This window comes from Perognathus longimembris, chromosome 5 (genome assembly GCF_023159225.1).
Source record: "Perognathus longimembris pacificus isolate PPM17 chromosome 5, ASM2315922v1, whole genome shotgun sequence".
Lineage (NCBI taxonomy): Eukaryota > Metazoa > Chordata > Mammalia > Rodentia > Heteromyidae > Perognathus > Perognathus longimembris.
Genome location: NC_063165.1, coordinates 85681618 through 85695483, shown reverse-complemented (window position 1 = coordinate 85695483; position 13866 = coordinate 85681618). Strand labels below are relative to the sequence as shown.

Sequence of the window (13866 nt, the reverse complement as noted above, 5' to 3'; positions counted from 1 at the left end):
ATCCACCTTAGTTTTCAAACATCAACAAGGGTCAGAGTTTCAAATGCCAAGGTAATTATTATGTAACTGGCAGAAAAAGGAAGACAATCTAAAAGTTAACAAAATCTGCCCATGATTGTTTATACACTCAACTGGTTTAGGCACTTAAAGGTAATATGAAACAGTAATTTTTTAATCCTAGAAAAAAGATAAAAATAAATATACATAGTGAATTCTTACAATAAAAGGTTAAATGCTATAATCCCCTGACTTGGAAAGCTGAAGCAATAGGATCTCAAGTTTAAGGTTAACCTGGGCTACACAGTGTGGAATCTTGTCTCAAAAAAACAAACAACAACAAAAAAACCCAACAACAACAACAAAAGCTGAGGCTGTAGCTCAAGGATAACACACTTGTTAGCATGGACAAGGATTTTTGGGTTTGATTTACCATACAAAAATAATTACAAACACATTAGTTTTGCATTCAACATGTTAATCATTTATTTACCTTGTCACATTTTCATAAGTTTTAAATATAGTGATCATACATTTTATAACTTAAAGACTCTGTCCTCTTGATTATAGATTCTATGTTTCACAACTTTCTGAAAAATTGGATTATTCTGGTTTCATTACCTCCATATGCAAAACATAAAGAAAAAATTGCATGTTGAGTGAAGTTTAACATGATATTCTGCTTTTCACTCAGTTTCTCAATCTTTAAAAATAAAGTCCATTTTCTTTTTATGTTCTTTCAAAAATACTTTATCATCTTTTAATAGAAAGCTCATTAAAAACAGTATTCCAAATTACTACATTATAGCCTGAAATTTTTGCAAGATTGAAGACTGCCTCAGAAGTTAAGTAAAAAAACAAAAACAAAAACCTGCACCATCATTGCATTCTTTAAGTTACACAGTGAATGAATTTCCTCTTAACATGACTCCCTCTGCTCTTACCACTTAAAGGACCAAAAATGTTTTCAGCCACTCTTTCTTCTTATGACTCAAAGGAGAAAAGGTACCTGGGAGAATTTTAGCTCTAGGGCAAAACATCATTTCTATGCAAATCAATGCTGTTGGGAACTCAAACTGTCTTATGAGTAGTCAGATTTCTGAAAAGGACTTTTAAGTGACGGTAAATGGAAAAAGAAAAATGAAACAAAACCAAAAAACAAACCTTCCCTCTTTCTAGTATGGAATGGCAAAGAACTATGACATCTTTCAACTTCAAAGGAAAAAGCTTAAGGCTAATGTTGATTACTTCCTATTACCAGAAACATTTACATTTTCCTCCTATAATTCTCCCATAAATATGGATACTTTCAGGAAAGCAGAGATCTTTCTGATATAGATGGAAAGAAAAAGACTTACAGCTTCAATTGGCTGGCATATAATGCACTGAATTCTGCAAGAAGGCTGGGAATGAGAGGAAAAAGGAAGGCTGGGAATAATGAGTTCAGCAGATAATTCTATAAGTATCATATTGAACTGAATCGTGTGGCAATGTGTAAAATAGTATTACAAAATGGATTATGATATTTACTTTAGAAAGGTCTGATTTGCATTCACTGTGAACTTGTCCAAACTTTTATCACTGAACATTAACATGAGATAAAAATGAACCACTGCTTCATTTTAATGCTGGGAAACATTTGATTTGTCATTATCTACGACCACTTATTGACATGATGCTATTTCCACAGGTTAAAATACATTATTACATATATCTGAATGTATAATTCATAACTATATCATATAGAAAATAAGCTTTTTGGTATAGTCTCAGCATTTAGTAATGTAAAACTGGTGGCAAACATCTTTTGGAAAAATAAAATAGTCCTTCGGTATTAAAAATCTCTTATCAAAAAAGTACTCATTCAAAGTTAAGAGTATGAGATGTTATAAATGCATAGATGAGTTAGGAATGAATAAAGTGAATCATCCTGGTTTTATCAACCAACCAAAATATTTGTAATCCTCTTTTTATAATAAAAAAAAATATTTGACACCTGAAGGTAACCGTTTGTCATAGTCAATTGCAAAAGTAATAGGTTAGGACTCTGATGTTATGCTGCAGCTTTTTGAGATACCACTGGAGACCATGTAAACCCAGGACATAAGCAACGGGCTACCTACTTACCAGGTGATTTCCATGCCACTTTGTTGGATTCCGGATTAAGATAGTTGGACCTTTATTGCTTGAGTAGGAAGTGGTCATTGCTTATGATTTCATGTTTATAGTATAGAAGATAATGAAAACAAAACCAAACCAAAAAAACTTTGAAGATGGCATCCATCACACGGTTGTGGTCGTTGATTTTCTCAAGATGGTCTTGTGTGGCTTTGGTGCGGTGGACAGAGGCACGGCTGGGGGTCGGGGAGGGGGGAAGCGGTGGCTGTGGCTCGCCCCTGCTCCCCCATTTTCCAGCGGGGGAGGAGGAGGAGGAGGGTAGGGGGCGGGAGGGAGGGGTCCCGGGGTCTGGAGGGGTCCCGGCTCACCATGCACGTGGGCCGCCCCACTCCCCCTGGGGTGGCGAGACTCGCACTCGGGACAGTAGCCGTGGTACTGCACGTTCTCACTGAAGCGCACCCGCTCCCGAGGCCCGGCCTGGGGGCACCTGTCCTCCTCGGGTCTGTGGGTTCGAGGCTGTGCAGGCATCCTGTCGGCGTGGCTGCCGGAGAGGCACCGAGCGTCTCCATTCGGGGTTCTGCGCGGCATCCCGGGCGAGCCCCCATTCTGAGCGAGATGGCCGTGGGTCTTTGCGGGGTGCAAGGCGGGCGCCTGGCGGGCTGGGGGCTCGCGCCGCACGGGTGTCAGCCGCGGAGGGGGCGGCGGGGGGTTGGGTTTCCTCAGGACGGTGAGGATGGCAGAGGGGTGCGCCAGGGGCGCAAGGAGAGGAGGCGCCTGGACCTGCGCCTTCATCCTCTCCAGGCTGGAGCCCGTCGTGCCGCTGGAGCTGCTGTTCAGCGTGTCGGTCTGGGAGCTGTCAGTCATCTCGTCCTCCAGCTGCAGGTCCGAAGTCAAGGCATCAATCTGGTGAACCACCTAAGGGAAAAAGCAGATCGTGGTTGAAGAAGGACCCAACGGAAGACATAAAGATTTGATCTGCTAGGGTCACCTTGACTAACGTTGAACCACGCGTTGCATTGCTGCTCCAGGTCTGCAGTCTGTGCATTTGCAGACCACCATCACAGAAGATGAGGGACTTCTGAGAACATGACCAACTGCATGTGTCTGGAATACAATATGCTAATTTTGTATACCTTTGACTCTTGGCTCTGTTAGAGCCATTAAAGATAGAAGAATGCCAATGCAAATAACTGACCAGGTCTTAACGATAGGCAGATATGACTTTGGCTTGACATGTAGAAAGCTTCCCCCTACTATAATTTCATGAGGAAATGACAAAAACCCAGATAATACAAAATTCTCAATCTGAACATTGGATTGGCTCTTGTTAACCAAAAGTAACATGACTTTGGATGACTGTGGATTCCTAAAACAAAATTACATCTCCATCTTAAATGAGTTTATCTTTTCATTTCAGTCATCAGATCTCTGTTGTATTTTGTAGACCATCATAGCTCCCAATCTGCTTGCTATCACGGATTCTTTCCCTAGAAGGAAAAACCAACCTTTTCAGTCAAAGTAGATTGTATGTCCAAAAACAGAAAAATAAAAAACAAATGAAGCGAATACTTTGATAATGATTTAAATCAATCTATTGTGTATTGTGTTATATTGTGTATCATATTATTACATCATGTCTAGGACAATCTTTTCTTTTGGCCAGTAGTAAGACTTGAATGCCCTGCAAGAACATGTTGTTTCCCACTTGTTTTTGGACATCGTCATTACATGAAGAATTGCTCAATTATTCTGAAAGAAATATTCTAGAACAAACTTATCCATAGATGACTACACAGTGGTAGTACATTCTCTATTTCTAGTTGGGTATGTTGAAATTTAAGTGAGAGATTTGACGATAAATTGGCAGGTAATGGAACAGTCTGGCTCATAGGGACAATATATTTCAAGTAGAGAACTCTTTCCATCTTTTACTCTTTTAGTCATATTGTATACTCATATCTGTAACAAATGAAAGAAAACTCAGAACCCTAAGGGACGTAAAGATGGTTTCCAGATGAGGGTTTCATAGTTCTCAACTGGTTTGAACCTCTACTGTACCATTTTCTAAGTATGCATTCAATGTTAAGAAAATAAGACACAAAAACTGAACACTGATGTGACTGAATAGGGAATCTATTAGCTAGGACTGACCTCCACTAGAACATCTAACAAATGATAGTCCAACTGCCAAGTTCTGTGACGCACAATCATGTGTCAGGAAAAGTACCCAGTAAGAAAGATGTGACTTCCTTCTGAAAGGTTAACTGGAACCACCTGGTCAAGGAGCCACTGATCCAGCATCCTGTCAGAAGGAGTCTGATAAAGGTTCTCTCACGAAGAATGAGAGTCATTTAAAGAAGACCTGAAGCTTCCTGGCATGGTGAGATGGGAAGCTGTAAATGGTAGGCACCCGTCACTGTGCCTGGCCATTATTACTCCCAACAGCTGGGATAAGAAACACACACCACTATGCCTGCTTGGCCATTGGTTGAGATTTAGTCTCAAAAATTTGTTTTGGCCCAAGTTGGCCTAAAACCATGATCCTCCAATTTATACACGCCCCCTCCATGCATGTACCATGATTTCAGGCTCCAGTCATCAAACGTGGCTAAATACTGAAGATTATCATAATACATATATATATAATAGATCATGTGTGAGGAAAATCACTAATTTGATAGTAATTGAATTTATACCTTACTGAGAATGCATCTAAAAATTTTAGGAAGGGTACTAAAGCCACAGACTGAAAAATATAACTTCTATAATAATGTAAGCAATAAAAGCTGATACAAATTCAACAAATCTTTAAAAAGCATAATAAACAAAATCACTGAATAAAAGAGAATAAATAATATAAACATATTTGTAATCACAGCAAATGTAAATAAAATTGTGACAGTGGTCAAAGACAAAGAATGATTAAGTATAAAATGCCAGAAATAAGATAAAACAGAATTAAATTAAGCCTGGTGAAGTTATGCTATTAACAAGCAAAAAGGCTTTAACTAAATTCACTCAATTCATGACATTTAGGCCCTTGCTAAACTCCTAGATCTCACAGATCAGGTCAAGTCCCTCAACTTCAACATGGCCAAAAAAAAAAAAAAAAAGTGATTGTGAAGGACAGAGAAAGGAAGGGCTTGAGAAGTGACAGTAGCATTTCATTCCATCGTCCTAACAGACAATTGCTTTGGGTTTAAATAGAGGATGAAGACTTGAGGAAAGGGAAGAAGCGTGTACAATTATTGAGCAGCCCTAGTCACCGATGTGGTCCAGTGGTCAGAGGTGGCAAGTGGAAATCACAGTGGCTGGCAGCTACCTGTGCCAGGATTCGTCAGAGGGAGCTGTAGTGCAATAATAACCATTGCTGCCTGAAGGGTGGCCTTTGTCTCTTAAGTGCTCCTTCCTGGATTGCAAAATGGCTGCCTGGTGAATGCAGAATAGAAGGTTTGGGAGCAAAGGGCAGGGAAACAGAGGTAATCCTTTTGTTCTGCATTTAATTAATTCATGGCCCCAGGTAAAGAGTTGGTGCTTTTTAGCTAAAACAGCCTTTAAGCTGTCATTTTACTTTTAAATCACACAATTTTTCTGCTAGCTCTGAAGCTTGACCTTGGGCCTGATTGTTGTCTGTGAGCCCTGTTATTTGAGGATAACTCTCTGTCACTCGAGACACAGCTGCGCTTCTTTCTGGCTGTGTGGTAGTGAACTGGACAGTCTCACAGATTATCCTGCCCACTCTGGCTTCAAACCACAGACCTCAGCTTCCCGAGTAGCTAGGCTTACAGGCATGAGCCACCAGTACCAAGCCACTAATTTTGTTCTTTTTTTTATTGTAAAGGTGATGTACAGAGGGGTTACAGTTACATAAGTAACATAATGAGCACATTTATTATTGAACAATGTTACCCCTCCCTTGTTCTCCCCCTTTTCCCCTCTCTGGCCCCTTCCCTCTCAATTTGTAACATTCATTTCCAACATCAATCTTATAAATATCGTTATTGCAATGGTTCATCCTTTATCCTTTGTCTCACCATTTCTGTGATTCACCTTCCTATCACTGAGTCAGTTTAATAAGAAGATAATCTCAGCAATAGTTATCTCAATCAGAAGAAAGTTTCATCTGCAGACTAAGTAGAACAAATTTCACATAAAGGCTAGAATATAAGGTGTATGAATTATCATATTCAGACAACAATAAAAGGGAAAAGAGGGAAGAATATAGAAGACCCAAGATGTCAGTAAAGCAATAAACACACATAATCAGAATATAGAGAAATAGGAGTTGCATGCCCAAAACACTGAACCCTGTTTAAATGAAATGAGCCATTAGAAAAGTCAAGAGAAACAAGTACAAGTCTTCCAGTAATAAACATCAACATTATCCAGTTTAAAAATACAGAGATTAGATTGCAGAAACAAGAATCGCCAATATATTTTCTGAAGGAAACAACATCTCATTGCTAAGACATATGGTGACTTAAAATGAAAAAAAAAATAGAAATTGAGGTTCCAAACAAACTGAATCTGATGACACACAGAAGTAGCTATACTCATATATGAAAATACAGACTTCAAGGCAAAACTAGTTGGACGACACAAAGTTATTACCTACTGATAGAAGTCCATCAAGAAGGCATAAAGGTTGTAAATATAAATTTCTCATAGTATCCAATGTTATGAAACACTACTGACATAACAGAGAGACAGGAGCCAGTACAATAATAATGGGTGACTTCTTCTGCACTGACAGCAATACGACCAACAGCAAAAAAATTAAAATTACAAAATTAAATTACAGTATTGATCAGATGGACTTAAGAGAAATTTATAGAATATATCCCAACAGCTACAGAAAATTCTTCTTAGCATCTAAGAGAATTTATGCCAACATATATGAAATTTTAGGTTACTAAACAAGTCTTAATACAAAAAGTATTGCATCTCACAGTTTCTGAAAATGAAACTGGAAATCATAAGAGAAACCACAGAAATTATACAAACATATGGACATTAAACAATACACATTTCAACAAACAGTAGGTTATTAAGGAAATCAGAGGGAAGTTCTAAAATTCCTAGGGTTAAATGAAAATAGAAGTATTAAGTAGTACAGCTTTCAGTGTATCCTACAGGTTCTCCTATCAGGGAGATTTTAATGTGTTTCTGTCTTATAAAACCAGAAGGATCAATGAACTAACCTAATTATTTACATATATATGTATATAGACATATGTATATATAGGTATATCTATCTATGTATATGTATATATACAAATAGATTTGGAGTTTCGTTTGATATCTATCTATCTATCTCATGAGCCACATCTACATTTCTGGCTTTCTTCCTGATTGGAGATATGAGTCTCCAGATGTGTCTGTCTATCTATGTGTCTTAGCTGTCTTAGCTCCAAACTGCGAATCTCAATTTTCACCCTCCCGAGTAGCTAGGATTATACCAGAGATGTTTTGCTTTGTGTAAATACTTTCTCATTTGAAGGAATAGTTAATGAAATAAATGTTATTATATATATTTAATGGATGACACAATTTTATAAGAGATATGTAGACATACTTATGTCTTATATGTATATATATATGAATTTTTGAAGGAATTAATATATTGATTTGCGCTATACTTATTCATTTTTCTCCCTCACAACAAGCACAGCTGCATTGTACTCAAAACCCAGAATGAAATACACTACAATTAACTGTAGTTTTCATGTTGGACATTACATTTTTGGCTTGTTCATCTTATTACTTTTCATCCTTTAAATTGTATCATCCCAATATCTTGCATCTCATCATCATTGTACTCTAGTAACCGTTAGTTCTACCCTTTCTCTGTGTATTTGACAAGATTCCATTCAATATTTTTTTCTGTATCTGACTTATTTCATTAACATGATGACTTACCGTGTTCTAGGCCCATCTATATTGTGGCAAAAGCTTCATTTTAATGGCTAAGTTAAAATTAATAACAGTTAAATGAAGAGAGAAACAGAAGGGAGCAATCCCTTATATAAGCCATATGGAAAGTGGATTAAGGTTTTCTGCACTTTATTTAAATGGCCAGCTAAAGTTTATCACTGCTAAGTGACAGACGTATAATCTACCCAGAAAAACAAATCCATTGTATTCCTGAAAAGTTGCATGTCTGTTTTACTTGTTAATTCAAAGTATCATATTGCATCCAAAGGACTGATAAACACAGCATGACAGATCTGGTGGAACACTTAGGACTGAGGCACATCCTTGTTGTTTATTTATGTCTTTACTGATGAGAATCACAAATCAGAATGAGGACACGATAGAAATAACGTCATAAACTTAAGGAAAAGTGGATGTAGCTAAATTGTTTTTTAATGAGACGCTCCTTTACTCCCCCGACGCAATGTGTCTTCACTGTACAACTGCCTAATGTGCTGAAGTTGTCTCTGCTTTTCCCACTGCCCTCAGCTCTGTAAGAAGATCCTCCTGCTGTTCCAATAGAGAGCAGGCGTTCAATAATAACCTCCTTAATGTGGAAATTTAAGAAATGTGGATTCAAAGAAAAGTCATAATTCTCTTTCTCTATTCCTCTTAAGCTTTCCAACTTTAGGTTTGCTTTTTAGTGGGTTAGGTAGTGAAAAAGGAAGAAAGATAAACACTGCATGAAATTCAGTGAACTTCGTTTATGGTAAACTATGTTTACCAGAAACTTTAAACCTTATTCTGAAACCTTGCTTAAAAAGTAGTTCATTCAGATTCATAGACAACTATTTAATTCTGTACTTATACAATTACATTTATTGTATTAATAAATTTTATTTATTTGTATAGTTATCTTTCAATACTTATACCATATACCCCTAAGTGTATTTAGAATTTTTCTAAAACCTACTTATGTTATTTAAGTAAAAAACACATAATATGGTTCAATTGCCTTAAAAATAATGAAAATCCTTTCATTTGAATAAATCTTTCTTTAGGAAAGATCCTCATCAACAATAAAACGAGGAGTGTAACTCCAACTAAAATCTTCATGTGATACCAATAGACAGACTACACCAGAGAAGAATGAATATTATACTGTCAGATTAGAAGCAGAAAGAAATGCTCAATTTGAGGCCAGTACTGAAACAGAAGAGCCAACTTACCCTGAATTCAAACTCACAACTAAATTATTTATTTCTACTTTCATCATTATATCAAATTAAAACAACTTGCCCCTAGTGATCTTGTGACAAGATTCAAATAGTTCTTCATCAAGAAGTATCCAACCCAACTTTATGCACATTTTAGGTATTATATGTGAACTAGTAGTATGGATAAATCCTCTAATAATCATGTGAATGGAATTGTATTGAGTTGTACTTAGTGACGAATTTGTAATAAATGGAAATATTTCAATCATTCCTCAATTTGCTTAATTCTGACTTTGACATTTACTTATGTAAAAGAATCTGTAAGAACTTTAATGAACCATAAGTGACTCTGGACTTTGTCGGTCACTAAAATAGCCCAGCGGCATGAAGAAGAGTGGCTATGGTAGTGCATAGTAAATACCAGCTTTGTAAAAGATGACTAGTCTTGTTTGGTTTATGAGGTTGTCTTTGGATTTCAAGAGCAATGGTTACTTCCCCAATAATATTACAGTTTATCAGGTCTGAGGCCATCAGCCACTGGGGTAGTTCCACTTTTTCCATAACGAGCTTCTTATCTATTAGACCAACTAAGAACACCATATTTTGAAGCCTAAAATACCCAGAATCTCACAAAACATAATTGTCTTATGTGACTTTTACTTGTTCTCATTTTATTTTGATTTGGAAAAGTGTACAATGTAGATAATGGGAAAAAAATCCAGGTTAAGTAATCAATTGTGAGAGACTCTGCTTTGAACTCTACTAGACCCGTGGTGCGGCTTCCAAGTTCACAGTCGTGTTCGTGGCTGGAAGTCTGGGAGGGGAAGGCTGGGAGGGAGAGCAAGCCAACCTCGTCCTCCTTGATAAAATGTATTAGGGGTGACATATTTCATTTAATCTGCCTCAGGAGCCCAGAATAAAAATGACCCACATGCAGTGAGGCTGAACACTAAGCTTTCACGTGGATTGTAAATGGGGGGGTACGTACCTAAGCGGACAGGCCCTCACCAGGTTCTGCTGACCACCCCTACCGCGCTCAAGCTCCAGGGACAGCCACGGTGGATTCATCTGTCAAGAATAAAAAGGGCTTCTGCTCCTGCGCTTCTATACCAACACTGGCTTCAAGGTACACCTGTTCCTCCCTTGGGGCTAGCAAGGTAAAGCTGTCTGGCATACCTGAAGACCCGCGTGAGTAACACTCAGCCAGCTGCCTTCCACACACCTCTCTACCCCATCCCTTTGTCCTCCAAGCCATTAGCACCCAATTTTTTTTTTCATTTCAGTAATATTTTTCTTTTCATCATCGTTCAGCCCGGGCCTCAGGAGACCTCTTGGAGACTATCTAAGGACCTACCATCCAGGGATAGCTGCTACCCTTCTCCTGGAGGGGCCACACATTTCCGCCTTTTACCCCTAATGTCTACGCCCCTGGCCAGCAGGAAGCAGCCAGAGAGAGTCTTTGTCCTTTTTCATAACTATTAAAAGGCTGGAATCAGAGGGTCACAAGAGCCCAAAAGCTATGCCCTTATGAGCACATAAGATGATGCTAAGTAAAATGAACTCCATGTTATGGAAACGACTGTTCTATCACTGTTGTAATTACTTTCAACATGCCATGTGAAACCATAGCTTCTATTGTTGATGATCCTCTTGTATCCCCTTCCTGTGGTTGTCCCCGCACTATCCCTGTATCTCATCTGAGTACCCTGGATACTGTATATATACTGGTATTAGAACTAGGGAAGTGAAAGGGAATATCAAAGAGACGAAGGATACAAAGACAAATGACTCCAAAAGCAATACTTGTAAAACCATTTGGTGTAAACCAACTGAGGAACTCATGGGGGGAGAGGAAAAGGGGGAGGGGGAGGGGGAGTGAGGGAGGAGGTAACAAACAGTACAAGAAATGTATCCAATGCCCAAGGTATGATACTGTAACCTCTCTGTACATCAGTTTGATAATAAAAATTTGAGAAAAAAAAAAGATGCTAAATATAAAAAAAAAAGAAATGTACCCATGGCCTTAGGTATGAAACTGTAACCCCTCTGTACATCACTTTGACAATAAATAATTATTTAAAAAATAAAGGGGGGATGTAAATTGTAATACAATAAGAAAGTTCTGAAAAAGAGATTAAAATAAACAAATAACAAAACACACATGCAAACATATACATCTAGTAATACTTTTAGGGGAGTAAATACGGAAAATAGAAAGTTACTTCAAAGTTGAAATGGAAAAAATATTACAATGGGTTTGGGGTTGTTTGGTGGTGGTGGTGGTGGCAGTGGTCGTGGTGCTGGAGCACAAAATCTCACAGCTTGATTCTTGTTCTTTAGTTTTCACTCAAGGCTGACACTCTACCACTTGAGCCACACCACCACTCTGTCTTTTGGTGGTTAATTTGGCATAGAAATCTCAAGAACTGACCTGCCCAAGCTGGCTTCAAACCTTGCTTCTCAAATCTTAGTCTCCTGGGTAATTGAAATGTTGGGGTTTTTAAAATTTTTTTGTTCTTTTATTTTTGTTTTGTTTTCACTTTTTTAACATAAATACTGTACATTTTAGTGTGTTACTTCCCTGTGTAATGTGCATATAAATAGCAAATTATATACTATATTCTGGTAAATAATGGTCAGCATTTATAGTCAAGTTTATAAAAGAATATCAATCTGAGGGCTTTCTTTTAATTTGTTTTATTTTTGTTGCCAGTCCTGGGGCATGGACTCGGGGCCTGAGCACTGTCCCTGGCTTCTTTTTGCTCAAGGCTAGGACTCTACCTGTTGAGCCACAGCTCCACTTCCAGCTTTTTTCTATATATGTGTTGCTGAGGAATCGAACCCAGGGCTTCATGTATATGAGGCAAGCACTTTTCCACTAGGCCATATCCCAGCCCCAATCTGAGGGCTTTCTATTTATCTTGCATGCTATGTCCTTTGCCATGCAGAAGCTCTGCAGTTTGATGGAATCCCATTTGTCCAACCTTTCTTTGATTTGTTGTATTTCTGGGCCTTTATCCTGTGCCAAGGAACTCAAGTATTCCTCTTAGTCCTTCCTGCAATGACATCAGGGTATCTGCTTTTACTTCGAGGTCTTTAATCCATTTGGAATTGATTCTAGTGCAGGGTGATATATAAAGATCTAGGTTTAGTTTGTTACAGGTGTTGAACCAATTTTGCCAGCACCATTTGTTGAAGAGGCTGTTTTCAACATACCATGTGAAATTATACCTTTTTCTTTTGTCTTTCTTCCCCATGGTTTTACCCCTGATGTCACTGTAACTGATTTTGGTACCCTGGGTATTGTATGTTTATCAGAACTAGGGAAGGGAAGGGGAGCATCAAAACAGAAAGACAAAGGATAAAAGACAAACCAATGCAACCGCAATACTTACAAAACAGTATGCTCTAAACCAACTGCACAACTCAAGAGGAGGGAGGAGGGAAAAGGGGAGGGGAGAAGGTGAGAGAAAAATGAGGGAGGAGGTAACAAGTTGGATACAAAATGTACTCACTGCCTTATGTATGAAACTGTAACACTTCTGCACATCACTTTGACAATTTAATTAATTTTTAAAAAGGAAAAAAGAATATCAAATAGCTAATATTTTTAACGACAAGAAGGTAAAATTGTATGCAATTTGTCTCAGTTTTTGTGTGTTCAATTAAATTCAATAACTTTTTTCTTTTCTTTTTTAATCTACTAAAGGAATAAATGATAAATATAAATGACTGGAAGAGAAAATGCAGCAACAAAGTATCTTTTACCCGCATGTGATACTCACTGATTTCAGTTCTGTGCACGCCTATGAAATTTTGAAATAATGAAATTCCCCTTAAATCATTTTGCACCATTACTAATTTCTCTATTTTTCAAACATACAACCACACATCCATTTAAGATGTATAAAATATTTCCAGAAATAGCTTTGTATGAGGGCAGGAACTGAAATGATATACTGAAGTAAGCTTTCAAGATTACAAACTCTTTCATGTACTTGTATCTAAGGAAATGTTGAAATTTGGCCTGTGCCAGTGGCTCAAACCTAATCCAAGGCTCGTAGGAAGCAGAGATCTGAGGACTGCAACTTAAAGCTAGCTTGGACGTGAAATGTCTGTGACACTCTTATCTCTAAGCAATAATAATCCAGAAATGGTGCTGTGGATCAAAATGTATTGTACCAGCCTTGAGCAAAAAGCTAAGGAACAGCACCCAGGCTCTGATTTCAAGCTCACATACTAGTACAAAAACTCAATTTATATTAACATGAAACTTTGCTGGTTTTTTTTTTTTTACATCTTTCTACATCTGAGATACAGAGATAAATATTTTGACACACAGGTTCAACAAATGATACTATTATGTGCTTAATTTCTTTAGAAACTACTTAAAATATTAAATTATTTGTAAAAAAAATCACAAACTACCTTCTCCATATTTAACACATACAATTACATGGTGACAATAACTGCATTCTTCAAAATATTAGTGTCGTCACTAGAAATGTTTCTATTGATGAGAACACTAGCTGGCTTGAAGGTAATCTTCAATGTAGTTATAATTTGGACTTAGTCTCACTAGTTGTTTGATGATAAAATTAGGTGTTTTTTCCTAGCATTA

General features: G+C 37.6%; 1 protein-coding gene across 1 annotated transcript in view; it reads right to left on the bottom strand.

The window, feature by feature from the left end:
- Positions 1 to 527: 527 nt before the first annotated feature.
- The window catches only part of LOC125351356 (protein Largen-like), a 138726-nt gene continuing 125387 nt past the window's right edge, over positions 528 to 13866 (bottom strand). Inside the window, exon 2 of the mRNA XM_048346038.1 lies at positions 528 to 3030. Coding sequence (XP_048201995.1) covers positions 2281 to 3030 — 750 coding nt within the window. The 3' untranslated portion in view covers positions 528 to 2280. The remainder of the gene's footprint in view (positions 3031 to 13866) is intronic.